At 38.2% G+C, this 16,746-nt stretch overlaps 1 protein-coding gene across 17 annotated transcripts in view; it reads right to left on the minus strand.

Annotated features, from left to right (window-relative positions):
- Positions 1–16,746, minus strand: part of MCTP1 (multiple C2 and transmembrane domain containing 1) — a 493,900-nt gene that overhangs the window by 230,875 nt on the left and 246,279 nt on the right. For all 17 annotated transcript variants that reach the window (XM_053663569.1, XM_053663564.1, XM_053663565.1 and 14 more), the window contains exon 3: positions 5,193–5,335. In XM_053663569.1, coding sequence (XP_053519544.1) covers positions 5,193–5,335 — 143 coding nt within the window. The remainder of the gene's footprint in view (positions 1–5,192; positions 5,336–16,746) is intronic.

Here is a 16,746-nt window from a genome sequence, read left to right on the forward strand (position 1 = left end):
ACGACAATAACGACACGCGCAGCTAACTCTGGTCAATGTCGTTGCCTATGTTAATGATGATGTTAGGCACTGTGGTAAATACAAAGATTTTTAATTTAATTCCTACACAATTCAGTGAACTGAATTGGAAGGTATTGGAGGGTATGGAAGGTATTGTTTCCATATTTCAGATAAGGAACCCAAAGTTTAAAAAGTTTGTTCCTTTCCTCTAAATCCCAGGATAGAAAGAGGTCAGACTAAACTCTTGTTGTACTGGGCACCAGAAATGTAAAAACCATAACCTGGGTACCCACTCTTGGTGAAGCTCTTAAGAGTCAAATGTAAACAATTACATGTGATCCTTGATTTTGAACCCCCACTCCACTGTGCTGGAAACACAGGGTCACATCAGGTAGAAGTTGCTTGGGGACTCAGAAACAATTCTGTTCATTGTCAAATGAGTTTAGAACAACAAATATTTTATCCTAATCAATGCATTAGAGAATGGATCAGTTAAAATTATTTTGGATGCAAGTAACAGAAAAAAACTCACACTGGTTTCAGCAAAAATGGGGATTTGTTAGCTCAGCTGAGATATAACTATGTAATGGTGACTTCAGGGGAGCTGTAATTTGGCAGTTTGAACTATTCATATTTTTATTCATGAATTTATTGCAAAAATATTTGGTGAGTCCCTATAACTTGCCAAGTACTGTTCAAGGCACTGGAAATACAGCAGTGAACAAAACAAAGTCTTTATCTCTTCGGGTTTACATATAAGGGAAAGATGCAGATAATAAACAAATGTGTGTTAGGTACTCATAGTGCTGTGGAGAAAAATATCTCTGGGTATGGGATAACAGGAACTACTACTGATGTAAGAGAAGATGGCATTTGAATGAAGTGAGGATGCCTGAGAACAGGAAGTGGAAAGGTACCCAGATCAAACAATATGATCCAAAATATAAGATTCTACTCAGAAAATATATCCATGACCCATTTGCATACCCAGGCAGCTTCAAAATAACCATTTGATTATAAAAGAATCATTAAACTCTAAATCACAGAATTGACATTATAAAGCAAAGAAACAACACAAAACCTAACTGTGGCCATTGCAATTGATCACCTTTAGTGCAAAACAGAAACTATTTTGCAGAATTGCTGAGCAGACATAGCAATTTTAATCTCTCTGAGTCTCACTCGCCTATGCAAAGGAGAGGAGATAGGTACAGACAACAGTACAGTGGTTACCAGAGACAGAGTGCAGGGGTGGGAGGGAGGAACAGGGCAAAGGGGGTCGAATATACGGTGACAGGGGAGACTCGACTTGGGGGTGGTGAACACACAAATGCAATATACAGATGGCGCATCACAGAATTGCACGCTTGAAACCTATATAATTTTATTAACCAATGTCACCCTAATAAATTTAATAAGATTTAAAAAATAATGACACAGGAGATGGCAGCAGTTACTTGTAGGGTCAGACTCAGGCTCCTGTGCGTTAAGCAGCTAGAGCACACAGCACAGCGCTCAGCGAGTGGTAGGTATTATTCTACTGATGCGGCCTCTCAGGTTCTTTCCCAATAAAGCAAAAGCAAGTACAGTTAAAGTACAGTCATGCTTTTTTTCCCTTTGTTTTGTTCCTATTGATTTTTTAAAATCTAAAGTAGCTGAGATTCTTGATTCATGTCTTTAGAAACTGTTTTTGAACCATGCAGGAAAACATGTCTAAGATAATACAAACATTTAACTTTGGAGTAATTTCATTAGGTTGCTCTGTGGGTTATGGCTGTGAACCTATATCCATTCCAACTATTCAGTTTCCATTTAAATGACTAGAAATAAAACTGTCTACCCAAGCAGTCCATCAGAATAAACTATTGCGTTTTGAAAATACAGAAGCATGGACTCTACCTCCCAGGTCCTGAATCACAATCTTTAGGAGAGAGACTTGGACATCTAGGTTCTTTAAAGCTTTCTGCATAATTCTAAAATACAGCTAGGGTTGAGAATAATGGGTATATAACATCCTTTTAGAGCCCTTAAAACCTACTGAGGAATAGTTTTAGATTAAGACAGTTATGTGGTCTTTTTTTTAAAAAACTTGAACCAAGCTTAAGTACTTTTTTTACTTTATATCTTAAGCTTGAATCGATATGCATTATTTAAGAAACTATCCATTTTGTTAAGGTGGCAATCTAAGTAATATGGCCCCTAACTGAATTGCCTTGCTAATTCTCAAGATCTTTCTATTCTGTCAAAAAGCACTCCAATTTAATACCCAGATTACAAGCTCATGATAAGACCAAACAAGCAACAATATATATGAACATTTCCCCCTTTATATTATTTCAGTCTCTTCCACTGCAACTCTGGGTTTTCACTGTGTACCTTAGATATCACTGTCAATGAGATGATAACGGAGCATTTTAATTCAATTCAGTAGAAATGGGTGCCGATGGTACCCTGTTGTTTCAGACGTGCGTCAGAGCATCCCTGAGGACCCAGAGGGCGCTCCAGCGGCTGGAGGCTCACGACCGAGTACCGCACTCTAACTCCCTCCTCTCCCACCTTATTCCGAGCGTTTCCCAGCCCACTCCTCCAGCCTGGTCTCCCCTCCTGCCTTCCTGTGAAGGCATGCCAACCAACTGCAAAACAAATTCTTATTTATTTTGTACAGTCTTGAAAAATGGCTGTTTCAGGATTGTTTTTGAAAAGTATCTGTTTTTACTAGAAATGGTAGAAGGACTGCAACTTCGCTGTGGTTTTAAAACCTTGTTCAGAATGGGATTTTGTTTCCCTTGGTAACCTTTACAAGGACAGAAATTGGACAACAGGGTCTCTGTAGATCGATTTCTCTTTCCTTTAACTAGAGATGGCAGGGTAGTCCTTAATATCTTCTAACTATCAATCTAGCTTACGGGTACATTTTCATATTACCTGTCACTACAGAATTGGTTGGGCCCTAAGAAATCTTTGAGACACGATTAATCTCTCCTCATGGAGGCTGTGGTCATCATAGTAAAATTAAGTCAGTCAATCACACAGGGCTGTGGAGAGTCAATTACAATAATGCATTTTCATGAAATTCTAGTAACTTAAAATATCATTTCTGCCAATGCATTTTAGTTAGGGCTTCATGTATGCAAGGTTAGGTAAAAGTAGATAACACACAAAAAAAGGAAAAAGTTAGAGATTTTTTTCAAAAGAGGCCCTATGCAATTAATATCAAATGAAAATATAAAAGCATATTAAAAAGCATAAGGTAATACACAAAGTCAAATATTGTCATTTTTGCATTGTATTAGTCTTTGAGAGGCCAGTGTGATTTCTATAAAACCTTTTGTAACTCACTAAGCATCTTCTGGGTGGCAGGAGAGAAGCCGTGGCTGCTCACTGCTGGGCCTCAACACTCAGAGTGGTGGGCAGACAGACCCGAACAACCCATGGGCTCCCTCTGCCACCTTCTTCACTTGCAGGGCGTCACCCACCTGCACACAGTGTCACTGTCTCCATGTGCAGTACAAGTACATCTGTTACACATACCCTTTCTCTCTCAAACCAAACCAAAAAATTCCCCATCACTTTGTTTGGTTTTCAGCCAGTTAAGATATTCCTTTTGAAATACGCATTTTGACATTCAGATTTTTTACATAGATTAATACTCATTCTTGAACACAAGAGAAAAGCTAAAGAACCCAACCAATATCTAATGTATTTTGGGGGAGTTCATTTGTAACCCTTGTAAAAGACCGGTTCTCCTCATCGTCTGGCATAGAGAGATATCCCATTACAGAAACAGATCCACAACAAATGAATGTAAAAGTAACTCCCTTTCCTTCCCTGATTGTTCTTGTAGGGACATTAAATGACATCCAAATGGCCCAAATGTCTTTATTCACACCTTCTTTCCCTTCTCATCCATTTTTTTCATGACTGCAGCTGCTTAATTGATCTCTTCTAAAATTCCCTAGGAAAAAATTTCCTTTACATCCCACTTGTCTTTTCAAAATTCTTTTTTCGTCCTCTACTCAGTTCTTTATTGTGAAGGTATGTCCTTTTTTCTCATGTAAATATTTCTTTCTTTCCAGAGGTGAGGAGCAGGAGAAACATCTCTGACCCTGCAGGTCTTCTCTTCGGAGAGAGGTGGGTGGTTGATGAACATGCTCACGCTAACAATTCTTCTGCAGTCACACATTGTGTTCACTATTGCACTGAACTGGTTTCCTTACCCAAAGTACACCTGAGACTAAATCTTATGGGAAGACATAAGGGGTCTAGTAAGGGGCCTATTCTCCCCATAGTGAATTCCAAAAACTTATCAATTATAGACAGGAAATTCTCTTTCCATCAATCTTATAAACTGTCGTGCTATGATTTTAATAAAATCGTGTCATTTTTCCCTTTCTGTGGAGAAGAGAAACAGTGGGAAGGGATACATTTGAAAAGCCGAGGAGAAGGAGGGTGCCGAGACTTCTGAAAAAATGATGTGAGATTTTTGGTTTATGTGCCAGTCGCAATAATTTAGAGAAGAGGATGAGATGTGTGATGTGGTAAAAATGAGAATAAGGTTTAGTCACTGAATGGGTCCCCAGAACACAGGATCCAAAGAGAATAGACAACCTAAAGATATGAATTAAAGGAAAGTCGATTATGAAAACAAAGCAAGGAATTAGAGATGTAACCCTTTTCTTAAATTCTTCTTTAAAAAACTACATCAAACGAGAGAAAATACTTTTTTCCATCTTTGAATTTATAACAGAGACAGGGATATTTCTCCCACTATTATCTTAACTCTTCTCATTTTCCAGGTAAGGCATTTTGTTTGCCATCGGGACTGGTAGGTCCCCTGATAGGATTATTAATCAGAAAGGCTGGGTGCTGTGTAAGCTTTGCTTGTTGCTAGCTCCTATGGAGACGTGTTCTCATACGTCCTTAAAGTGCACAAATCGGTTGACTGAGCGAAGCAGAAGGCAATGAACTTCATGACCCTCCTAAATGACTGGCACCAGATCTGTCCTGAAGAAGCCTGCTCCCCCTGACTCTCCCCCCTCTATCTCGTGTTCGATCACATCATCCACGGATGAGAATTGTGCACAGCAGAATGTATCTCTGGTGAAAAATCTTGTCAGAGAGACATGACAGAAAACCACCAAACAGGGATTTTTATGTTACGTTGCATTGGGGAAAACCAAGCAATGGCTCACCTTGACATACAGCGGCTCCCTGAGGTGGTCGACAAGAATGGAAGCTGTCTCCTCCCACACCGGGTTGAGGTTCTTATATATTATTTTGCTTCTAAAAACTTCTTTTCCTCCGACTTTAAACTTCACGTAAGGATCACTTGTGCCTGTTAGAGAAATGCAGATTGGTCCATGTTAATTAGGCCTTTCTGTGGAGGGAAGAGAATAACTCATCAACATACCAGAAAGTATTCAAGGAATAAAAGTTCAACAAAGCTGATCACATGGAAAATAGGGTTAAGAGTATTTTCCTAAATTTTTCCTGAAACATTGAAGTGACAATAAATTATGTTAGTATAATAATAATAATCATTATTATTCACCTTCCATACTTAATACTGTTACCCTGTCCCGGTATTTTCAAAACTCTATTGTATGCTGCATATGTACATTTAATTAATGTTATAAATGGTAGGGATTAACCTGATATTTCTCTTGGTACCATCTGGTTAACTATAAAAAGGATGATCCATGATCTTGGCTGATTTAACTAGTTTTAGACTTAGATAAGCTGCTAAAATTTTATACTAGTCTAACAGGTTTTGTTAGGCACAGATGAGTCTCAAACTAGGCTTCAATTTCATTCTTGGTCCCATATTCTCTCTTTCTCAGAAGCTTCAGTTTTGAATGTTAGGAAGAAATGAAGGTCTCAGAGGAAGGAATCAGGGGAAGGTGACCAATGTTTAAGAAATAATCTGGATACCTCACGTTACCCTTTAATACTGTCCAAGCTCCCAAAGAGGATAAAAAGTCAGAGCTGTCAGGTAAGTTGCTCATGGACAACAGTTAGCAAGAGGTGGAGTTAGGACTCTATCAAGGATGTTTGAGTCTAATGCCTGTGCTGCTTCTACTACACCTGCAAGAGGGAGGGCTTTACACACCTCCACACACAGGGTCTGGCAAGTAACACCTGCCTGAGTGTGGTTGCTAGGGTAATAATATGGGTGTAATAACTTATAGTTTTAATGTGAACATTTCACCTAAAATGGCATATGGTGTGCTAGAGTATAATATTGTTTTACTACAGAATTACATGCTTATGATTTTGTGATAAAAGATTTTTTATTAAAAAAGGGGTGTTACTTGTGCCAGACCCTGTATATTACACAATTTCTGCCATTCTGACTGACGAAGGAGAGCGGTCTCGATCTAATGAGTCGATGTTGTTACTAAGAATCCCTAGAGAAGGGGTATCAGTGACGTTCCGGGTAAATCGTTCCAATGCGTGACAACCGTCATCCTCAGAAAATAGTTCTTTATATAAGACCCTTATAATAAAATTGTGTTCAATTTGTTTCCATTTTTCCACTGAAGTTATAGTTGATAACTATATATATACGATTTAAAAATGTGAGTGGGGCTATGAAAACTGAAAAGCACCAGATAAATATTAGGCATTACGACCATGAAACTGCTCCTAGATGCACACTCTGTATCCCTCCTCACCACTCACCTCAAAGGCACATAAACACCTCTGCCAAACATAAGGTACCTTCGAGGTTTTGGCTTTTCTTATTTAATCACTTGGGGGCTCTCTCAAAACTCCCCACATTCCTCAAATAAATGTAATACCTTGTATTTGTGTGTGTAGACCCATGTATAATTAAATAATGATCCCAATTTCTCATTGTAAAATTCCCACTTGGCATAGTGTAATTTTATCATAATGGTACCAACTCTTTAAAAAATTTATAAATACAAATGCAGACTAGTACATAGTCGCCTGTTACAATGCGTTCTCTAGGGGGCTCAATGCAACCAAAATGTTTAATATTTAAAATGGCTATTTTTAGCTCAGTGGTTTCTAGCGAGGACTGCAGACCCTGGAAACTGAACAGTGTAACACACACATTGAGGGATATTAGAATCCATGTGCTCATTTGTATTTTCCCAGTCAAGCCTTAGATCAAGTTATTGCCTTTCACTTTGAAAATCATTTATGTAACTGCTACCACCTGTGAAAATATAATAAGCTCCATGATACCAGAGCCTTTTTTGTCACTATTTTAAAAAATCTTTAGTGCTTAGTACAGAATCAACATTCTGTCATACCCATGATGCCATCTGAGGCAGTAAATACCCAGTGGGCTGGAGAAATAATCCAGCTAACGAGGGTCAGTCTAAGGGTGAAGGTAGGAACCAGAGACAGAATTTTTAGTCTGTGACAGGCACAAAGATCTCACGAATTGGTATAAGGAAAAGAGAAAGGCTGTTTTTAGGGACTTTGAAAACACGTTTTGATGGTAAAAATATTTTTTAGATGTGTAGATTTGGCCATGGGGTGACCTGGTTTAGAGAGAGCAAACATGTTAGCAAATTTCATCCAGACCACCACAGGGACAGCAGAGTCACATGCCCACTCATTGGGAGTGAGCCACCTGGCTTTCCTCACTTCATTCTGAGTTCACAGGGTAAAATTTGCTACACTTCTCTCTTTGCAAGCATTGATTAGCCCTCTGGGTACTACCATTAAAATTTAATAATACATTAATAGCCCAGTTTCTTTAAGAAAATTCAAATTGTTTTCAATTTATTAATTTAGGCGACCTTCGGTGACTTAGACTCCTTAACAGTTCAAAACTTTTAGCTTGTGATTCCAACACAGAGAACTGGAGACATTGTTTTAATTTAGAGTCAGTAAAAAATTTGTATCTAATCTTTTATGTTTGAAAGTGTTTTTCCAACCTTATTTCAGCTATTTCCTATATGATAATATTAATAGGTATTATTTATTTTTTTAAGTGTTCTTTGGTCAAGCATATTTGAAAAATGCTGGTTTAAAGCAAATAAAATAGATTTCCTTTTCTATAGCCTTTAAATAAGAGAATGGACTCTCCAAGAAGATATGAGACTTCTTTGACCATAGGGCCTACTTTTTTCAAGTTCATATTTCTAAAAATATTCCCCAATATTACTTTGAAAAGTGCTACCTTCTTATATTTCACAAGTAAGAAAATCTCACATGTTTCGGAGAGTCTTTCATTACAACAGACTTTCCAGTGAAATCAGGGAATTTTATTATAATGAAAACCCCACACAAATATAATCCATTAACATGTGATTAACCTTTATTAAATATATTATACCAAAAAAAGGTTTAGTTGGTTCAAAAAAATTAAAAAACTGTAATTCATGTGCCTGTTCTGTTTTGTTGCAATATTTCATTCAACCACAAGATGGCACTAACACTTACTAAATTCTGCAATTTAAAGTTAAGGCCTTTCTGCTGCACAGGTGTTCTCAGGCATTTTCTTGTGCTTTATTATCATTAGCTGGGTCATGACCATCATTAAAACATTTTTTATGGTGATAATAAAGTGAAAACAGGGTAAATAAATACAGGCAAGGAAAGTAGGAAGTGTTAGCCCTAAAATAAAGTTCACTTTGCTATCAATATCATATTAAGAGCAATCTTTCCACATTCATTTTATCATATTGCATTAACTTCAGAATTTATTTGTAAACATTATTTATTATTTTATAATTGTTAATTCTGTGCTTCAACAATTTTAGATTATCCATTGTTTATTTCTGTACCCTAAGATCAAATTGGTTTTTAAAAAATGGTCATTGTTTGTATAATGTCTTCTTGTGTAGTAAAGGATTACATGTCCCCACTGCCATGTTCAATCTTTTTCAGAGTCACACCACCAGTGTGCAGTTCAACATTTCACGTCATTGGTCAGCCTGTAATTAAAGTCCAACAGAACCAAACTTTGAAGGGGTCCCCTTCTGGCATCAGTGAGACCAGCAAACACCAGATGGCAGCCTCTCTCCCCTTCAAATTGTATCAGATATTTAAAACGTAAACAGCCATCTAATACTGAGTCTCTTGGTTTTCGTTCTCAGAATAAATAAGCCTCCTGGTTAACAAGTTTATATCACTCTTCTTCCAAATCTATTCTGCAATGAAAATAAGTAGCTACTGCTATTTCAGATACCTCTAATCTTTAATAATGCTAAATTCTAATAAAAAACAATGTGAATTTGAAAACTCAGCTTCTGTAAAGAAGGAGAAGAAGAAGGAGACAGAAGATGTACAGATGTTGATGTGAACAAACTGACTCCATCTTTATAGGCCCCACATTTTCTCTGTTCTCCATTTAACTTTGGCCTCACTGGTCCTGGCCAGTATACACAGGCTCTGTACCTGTGTTCCATAAGCCTACACAGGGCAACCATAAAGATTCCTCTCAGTTAACAGCCAGGAATACATAACAGCCAAGGTCAATATCACACTGGTGTTAGCATCAGCACTAAGCAATTATCTGCCACAATACTACCACCAGGCGGTATGCTCCTGGCTCTGCTGCATTCTTTGTCCCTTTGTCTCGTCAATCAGTAGTAGTTCAGCTACAGTAGTGCTATAAAATATTTATTGTAGCAACTGCCTTTCAGCAGAGAATAACCCGTGCAGGACTGCCAGTGCTGTTTGTCCACTCCCACCCTCCATCCCTGGGAGTAAATTGCCCCGTAGTAAATTCTGTTATATTCTATGGAGTTTTCCCGCTTCATTTTTGGTCTTAAGACACCTTTAAGGTTTGGTGATCACTTTACCTCTGCTCCACACTCAGACAGAGGAAAGAAAGAGAAGGGAAAAAAAACAACAAAAGAAAGAAGAGAAGTGACCCTAAATAATAAGTGTGGCCAGTTAAAAAGAACTCAAATGTAAGCTGGATCTTCCTGAAGGTACCCAATTTTCCTACATATATTGCAAATAACCTTTATTATCCAAATGCATTGAGGAAGGCAATTTTGTGTAATGCAGTCCTTCATATTAGAAAGAGGCTTGTAAAAATAATAATGTTCAAAATTTCTAGTTAATGATGTTACTTTACCATCATATAGCACATAGATGAATTAAAAATAATGTGGTAAAATGCAGAATGGAACTAAGTTTCTCTCTTTGAGAAGGCACTTCCAGACACACAAAACAAAGGTGTGTATGACAGAGACTATTGTTTTTGAGCAATATTTTGGCATATTTTTAAATGCAAAGTTCAGGATACACAAGAAAAAATTATATATATGTCATATGTATATGCTGCATAATTAATTTCAGTTGAGGTAACATTTATTATTTAGCTACTTTCACTAATCATTTAAGAATATATTAATATATAGAAGAAAAATAATGACTATTTTCAAATTTCTCATTCCTAGTTATATAGAGATAGCAAATCTATTATATTTGTTAAATTAAGAAAAATAGCCTATAAATAATTATAAACATTAGTACAAGGAAGTATCATACAATGCATGTGAAATGAACAAGTCCCATAGAATATATCCACTAAAAAATGTTATCTCAACCCTAAAATGAAAATCCTTTTTGTCAATCAAAACTATAACTAATAACAATGAAAATCATTTTATGACTCATTGATGGATTACCATCATTAACTGGAAGAATCTTAAGACAATTATATTACAATATGATTAAAATGCATCACAAATGCATGGTAACTGAATAACACATTCTTTAGCAAATTCACATGCTCAATTTGTGAGGAAAAAAAAACTACTTGCTTCCCTGCTTTTAGTCCTCTCCACCTCAATTTATTCTCCAAAATCTATGCTTAGATAATTTTATGACAGAAATCTGATGTTACTTTCTTGCTTGAAAATCCCTTATTGCTTTTTCACAGATTTCAGAATCAAGTTCAAACCCTGAGGATTTCACACAAACTGAGGTCTGCTACTAGTTCTTCAGACTCACCTTTCACCAGACCCCTCATCTATACGATGCAGCACCTCACGCGCAGGGCTTCTCCCCAAGGCCGTGCCCCTCTTGGTCCCGCTCCCTCTGCTTTGACCTTCCTTCACCACCCCCAGTCCTTCACCGCTAAACCCAGGCCACCTCACTGCTTCGATGGCTTTCCTGAGTCATCCCATGTACGTTACTAAGTTCTTCTCTTATGCTCCCCAACATTCTCCACTGTAAGTAGCACCTGTCACATTCAAGCCTTGTTTACTTCTGGTCCCTAGTGTCTGGCAACAACCCCTGGATTATCATGCACGGTCAACTCATGTTGGCTGACTACATGAATGCATGTATGGTCTCCAAGTAACAGAAACTTGTAGTCACTAGTACTTGAATTGCACCCTCTTTATTTCCAACTCTTTCTCCCTCACTCTTATTCACTATGATTCTAAGAATCTCATTTGAATTTTATTCTCAAATACTGAATCTGAAATACATAAAGCTTAATATCACAAAAGTATTATGCTATACCTTCTAGAATAGTAAGAATTTTGCCATTGCTACTTTCCCAAACTGGAAATTGATATTCATTGTAATTCCTAAAAATGGCCAATCTGCCCTAGTTTTACAAAGTGCTTTTTAAAAAATCTCATTTTAAGTAGCAATTTGCTTATTGTTTTACTTAATTGGTTGATTGGATTTATTCAGAACAAACAACTAGAAACCATACTAGGATAAAGATGAGTGAATATACTTGGGACATCTCTTCTATTATTATGTTGTATGCCTAATACATAGATATACTAAATATACAGTAAAAACTGTCCTATTTTTGCACAAAATGGATAGAAGGAAGGCTATTTTTTATGTGTACAGGAAAATTATGGCTGAAACTGCTACCTTCACTGACATCTGTGTTTTCCTCTTCTTCACAGGCAAGGAGACAAACCACACTTCCAAGACCTTTTACTGAGGTGTGGCCGTGTGACCGAGGGCATGGTTCTGCCAATGGAACGTGAGCAGAGCTGGTTCCCACTTTCAGGCCTAGCCCATGACACCTTTCCAGAAACAATCCTCTCTCCTTTTCCCCAACACTGAGGGCCAGAAGTCCAGAGTCCCTGAATGGAACCAAAGCCAGGTAACACTGGGAGTCTGGGCAGCCTTGTTAGGCCATAGTGAATATTTTGTAAAAGTGTTCCCAGGATAACCTGAAAGCAGACTACCTGCTGTTGAACCCAGGCTTTAGGGGATGGTTGGAAAAATGTGCTATTTCTAAAATTGGTTGCCTTCAGTAAGTAATCATAAGAAAGCAATGAGTCTAGGTGAAAATAGGATAATTTCCATGTGAAAACCAAAATGGAGTGAACAATTGGAAAAGCTGGTTTTAGATCCCAAATAATAGAAAATACGGTTTAAAAAGTCTTTGGACAACAATAGATAGATCATTAAAACAGCCTAGAGGCCAAGGTCAGATCAACCTTCCCACTGAAGCATGTTGGTCTCAATGTATCTGCCATTATGCTGAAAAGAAGGAGCAACAGAATAAATCATGTTTGAGGAGTACGTCTAAGAACGAACATTGGGTGAGGCTATTGGCACATGGAGGCCTACTGAGTGTTTTGAGAGAAGGAACTTAGCTGGTTGAGGTCTTTGATCGTGTGCCAGCAGGAAGCAGAATATGAAAGCCATACATGCCCAAGGAGGGCAGCTCCCCCGACCCATTTCAGATATGGCTACAGAGGGTGACAAGAGATAAGTACTTCTCAGATGATGCAGCCAGTTGCCTCAGAGAACAATGGACAAGGGGATTCTCCCCGAATAGTGGAGTTCTAACCCAGGAATTTCCCTGCCTTTCAGGTAAGTGGTCTAAGTTAGTGGGGATTTCAGAATTGCTATGGACAAGCAGCTGCTCTAAGTCTCCCATGAGTTCCTTGTGGTCATCACATATTGAATGTGTATGGCAAAGTGGCAGGCAGATTCACAATTCCCTGGGGGACAGGGACCACACTTGGACCTGATAAAGGATTTCCTTCTGTTCAGAGATCTTGGACTCAGAGCTGGATACAACGACCGGATGGGACTCTGGGCTGCTTCCCTTGGGAAGGGCGAATATGTTCTATGTTCAGGAAGAAGAGTGAACCAGGTATTTGGTGACTAGAAAGGTAGACTGTAGCCAGGACTGCTATTTCTTGGCAATAACCATGCCTTTTTCTTCCCAGGCACACAGCTGGTCTACATCTCCCAGACCCCTTTAAAATTAGGAGTGGCCATGTGGCTGCATTCTGGTCAACTGAACATGAACCCAGAGGGGGATCTGTGTCGATTCTAAGCCTGGTGCATGAAAAACCTCCCACGTGTGACTCTTATTTTATCATCCGCAGGCCAAAGAGAAAACACTTTGAGCACTAAACAGGAGGTTGTATCACTAGGAGGGCAAAATAAGTTGGGTCTCAATGACCGTGAGAAGCAGAGCTGGGGCCCTACCCCCCATCACTGGTCCACATTAGACTATGAGGAAACCAAGATGGAAGAGTCATCAGTTATCAAATCATTGATAGATGGCGTTTATCTGTTTAGAATTAGGTACCTTAACTAATACAAAAATTAATGCAAATCATACTATGATTACATTATTTGGTACAAATCATTTTTAAAATGCATGATTGAAGGCCTTAAAGAAAAAAACTTCATTGATATTTAGTCTTTAAAAATGCTTTAAAAATCCAATTTATAAAATATCCCATCAAGTGATTCATAACTTATTCAACTAGTGATTCTTTACAAAGAGCTAATACTAAAAAATGTAATTCTAAGGATTTATAATAGTTATATGTTATCTTAGCATGTTATTAGAATTTAGTGACATTTAAAAGTTTCTATTTTTTTAATTTTACTTATTTTAACAACAGCAACAAAAATTTTTTAAAGTCACATTATACATGTTACTCATCTTCCCATTCAGCAATATTTTCTCTTTAAAACAGAGTGATGACTGATAGTTTTGTAAAAAACATAAAGTCTTAGAATGAGAAGAAACATCATGAGTCTCTCACTAAATACAAAAATCTCAGCTACAAAAGGGACAGAAGACAGGGGGTCATGTAGATGGAATGCAGAGGCAGTTCAAATACCTCCAAGCTGGCACTTCAGAATTAAATTCAATATTTGTTGAATACGCACTGCACGGTACAGCACTTTATCTTGGACGGGTCTGTCACGCGTGTGCATTACTGAGCTAACCTGCCTCTTCTGGATCTTTAGAGCTAGAAGAAAACAGCTAGTCTTTGTTTCACAGGCACCCCTTCCACGCATGTGTGGTCCTTCAGGTATTCAGTCACTGACGCATGGTACGTCTGAGGTCATTAGAAGAAAGGTACAATAAGCTGACAATCATATCCATTGTGTTTCAATGAGAGAATTTTTAAAGAATATGCTTCTACAAGTAAGCAATTAACAATGTTTTTTTCTCTCCAAAATATAAGCTTCAAGAGAATGATTAGAGTTACCTCCATGTCCCTGGAGTAGTAATTGAAGGCTCTTATTCAATTACAGTATTATTTGATATATTCAATAGTTATATAAGTTTTATAAGCAAGGGAAAAAGATAAGCAAAGGGAAATGTTAACACCTACAATGTAACTAAAATACTTGAGGAACAATGAAAAAAAACCTTTGCCCCTTATGCTAAAAACAGTTAATAAGTGTTTAATGTGACAAGTGACTTCAAAACTTGCAATTATCCTGCTAAAGCATGTCGTCACTGATAGAAGAAAAGACAGCATGTGGAATAGTGGTAGGTGTTTGTGAGTTCTTGTTCCTGTCTTCAGCACAGCATTCCCCCTTCAACTCTCTAGTGGGCTGTGGAAAAGCCAGTGGCCGGCATTAGTAGGTTAAGAAAAACTGCAGGGTCAAGCTAAGGCCTACATCTCCCAGTGACTCACTCTTTCTTGCCTTCTGCCTTCCTGCCAACTCACTACTTTTCCTTTCCCATTAATGTGCTGCTACTTTTCAAAAGAAAATGAGGCTCCTTCTTAACACAAGATTTGTGCTAGTTTACAGAGTGAGTGAATTCTCTAACTGATATACTTTCCTTTTCTGAAATACATTTCACATGTTCAACCACATTTAGCAGATATCTAGTATGTGCTAGACTGGGGATTCAGCAGAGCATAAAACAAAACCCCTGCTCTCAAGGAGCTTTCGTTCTAGGACAGGAAAACAGGCAAGGAGCCAATAAAGAGCTAGATGACTTGCCCCGTGGTGGTAGGTGCATGAAGAAACATAAAACCCCAGGTAAAGGTCAGAGGGCCTGCTATTTGGGATAGGGTTCGGAGGGGAAGCCTCACCCACAGAGACAGAAAGGGGCCTAAAGCAAATTTCGGGCAGAAGGAGCAGGAGTGCAGAGACCCCAAAGAGTGCAAGTGTGGATGCAGTGAGTGACCCACAAAGTGAGTGGCAGGAGACAAAGTCAGAGCTTGGTGGGACAATAGGTCACGTGGGAATCTACAGATCCTGGGGAAGGATTTGGGATTTTTCTCCGAGTGAGTTAAAGTAGAACAGTACATGATGAAATGGGTAAAAATAGTTTAAGATTGCATTGTCTGATGTTAAATGATCAGTCTTTGAATAGAGAGTATACCAAAGCCTAAAAAATAGAATGTACTCAACAGGCCAACTATAAAAGGGCAGGTCTATTGTTTTCTTAAATTATTCAAAGTAATTTATAAATTTAAGACTAGTTGCTCTAAAATATTTGGACAAAGCCAACCTAAAGGTTAATAGTGCATGTAAAATAAATGTGAATTTTTACACTTCTTATCTTTATGCCTACACCACATCTTTCAAAACTTAGTGTTCAATGTTCTATATAATACAATCAAATATAAATTATTTTCAGAATCTGTTATGACTCCTGTTGTTGTCTATATTATCATCCAATGACATTTGACACCCAACATTTGCCATTAAAGTATCATATTTAAGGCAATGAGAATTTATTAATGTTGATGGGTTGCCACGAACATAATGAGAGAGCTATTACTGGGAGCTGGTGGTAAACATCTTTCCCACTGTGCATTTGAAAATGTACCCCCAAGATTATTTCTTGTTCTAATCCCTGGCCTGTGAGTGATGAGCTGTCATGCCCGTGGTTATGCTACTTGAATGACAAAGGGGATTTGGCAAATGTAATTAAGGTTACTAACGAGTTGACTTTGAGTTTGGCAAAGGGGAGACCGTCAGAGTAGACCTAAATTTCCTCTTTCTGATAACAGAAAAGAGAGTGAAATTTGAAGAATGAGGAGGATGTGACAGGCTGTTGCTACTTTGAAAATGGAAGGGGAGCCCTGGCTGCCGCGGCTCAGTGGATTGAGAGCCGACCTGTGAGCCAACAGGTTGCCGGTCTGATTCCAGTCAGGGCACAGGCCTGGGTTGTGGGCCAGGTTCTTAGTTGGGGGCGTGCCAAAAGCAACAACATATTGACGTTTCTCTCCCTTTCTCCCACCCTTCGCCTCCGTCTAAAAATAGATAAATAAAATCTTTAACAACAACAACAACAACAAAGAAAATGGAAGTGGTCACCAGGGAAGGATGATGGTGAAACCTCTAGTGGCAGACAGCGAGAAAACAGGAACCTCAGACTTTGAGCCACAAACAATTGAATGCTTCCAAAACTATGTGCAGAAACTTTATTTCCTTTAATCTGCCTTTTATTTTGTTGTTTTTTTCCCCTTTGACTCAAACTGGCCTCACCTAGTGCCCTGACTCACCCACCTCCCTCTCCCTTGCTTGATCATTAAGCTCTCAGGAAAACAA

This window comes from Artibeus jamaicensis, unplaced genomic scaffold (genome assembly GCF_021234435.1).
Source record: "Artibeus jamaicensis isolate MK-2021 breed Jamaican fruit bat unplaced genomic scaffold, CSHL_Jam_final contig_3214, whole genome shotgun sequence".
NCBI classification, from domain to species: Eukaryota; Metazoa; Chordata; class Mammalia; order Chiroptera; family Phyllostomidae; genus Artibeus; species Artibeus jamaicensis.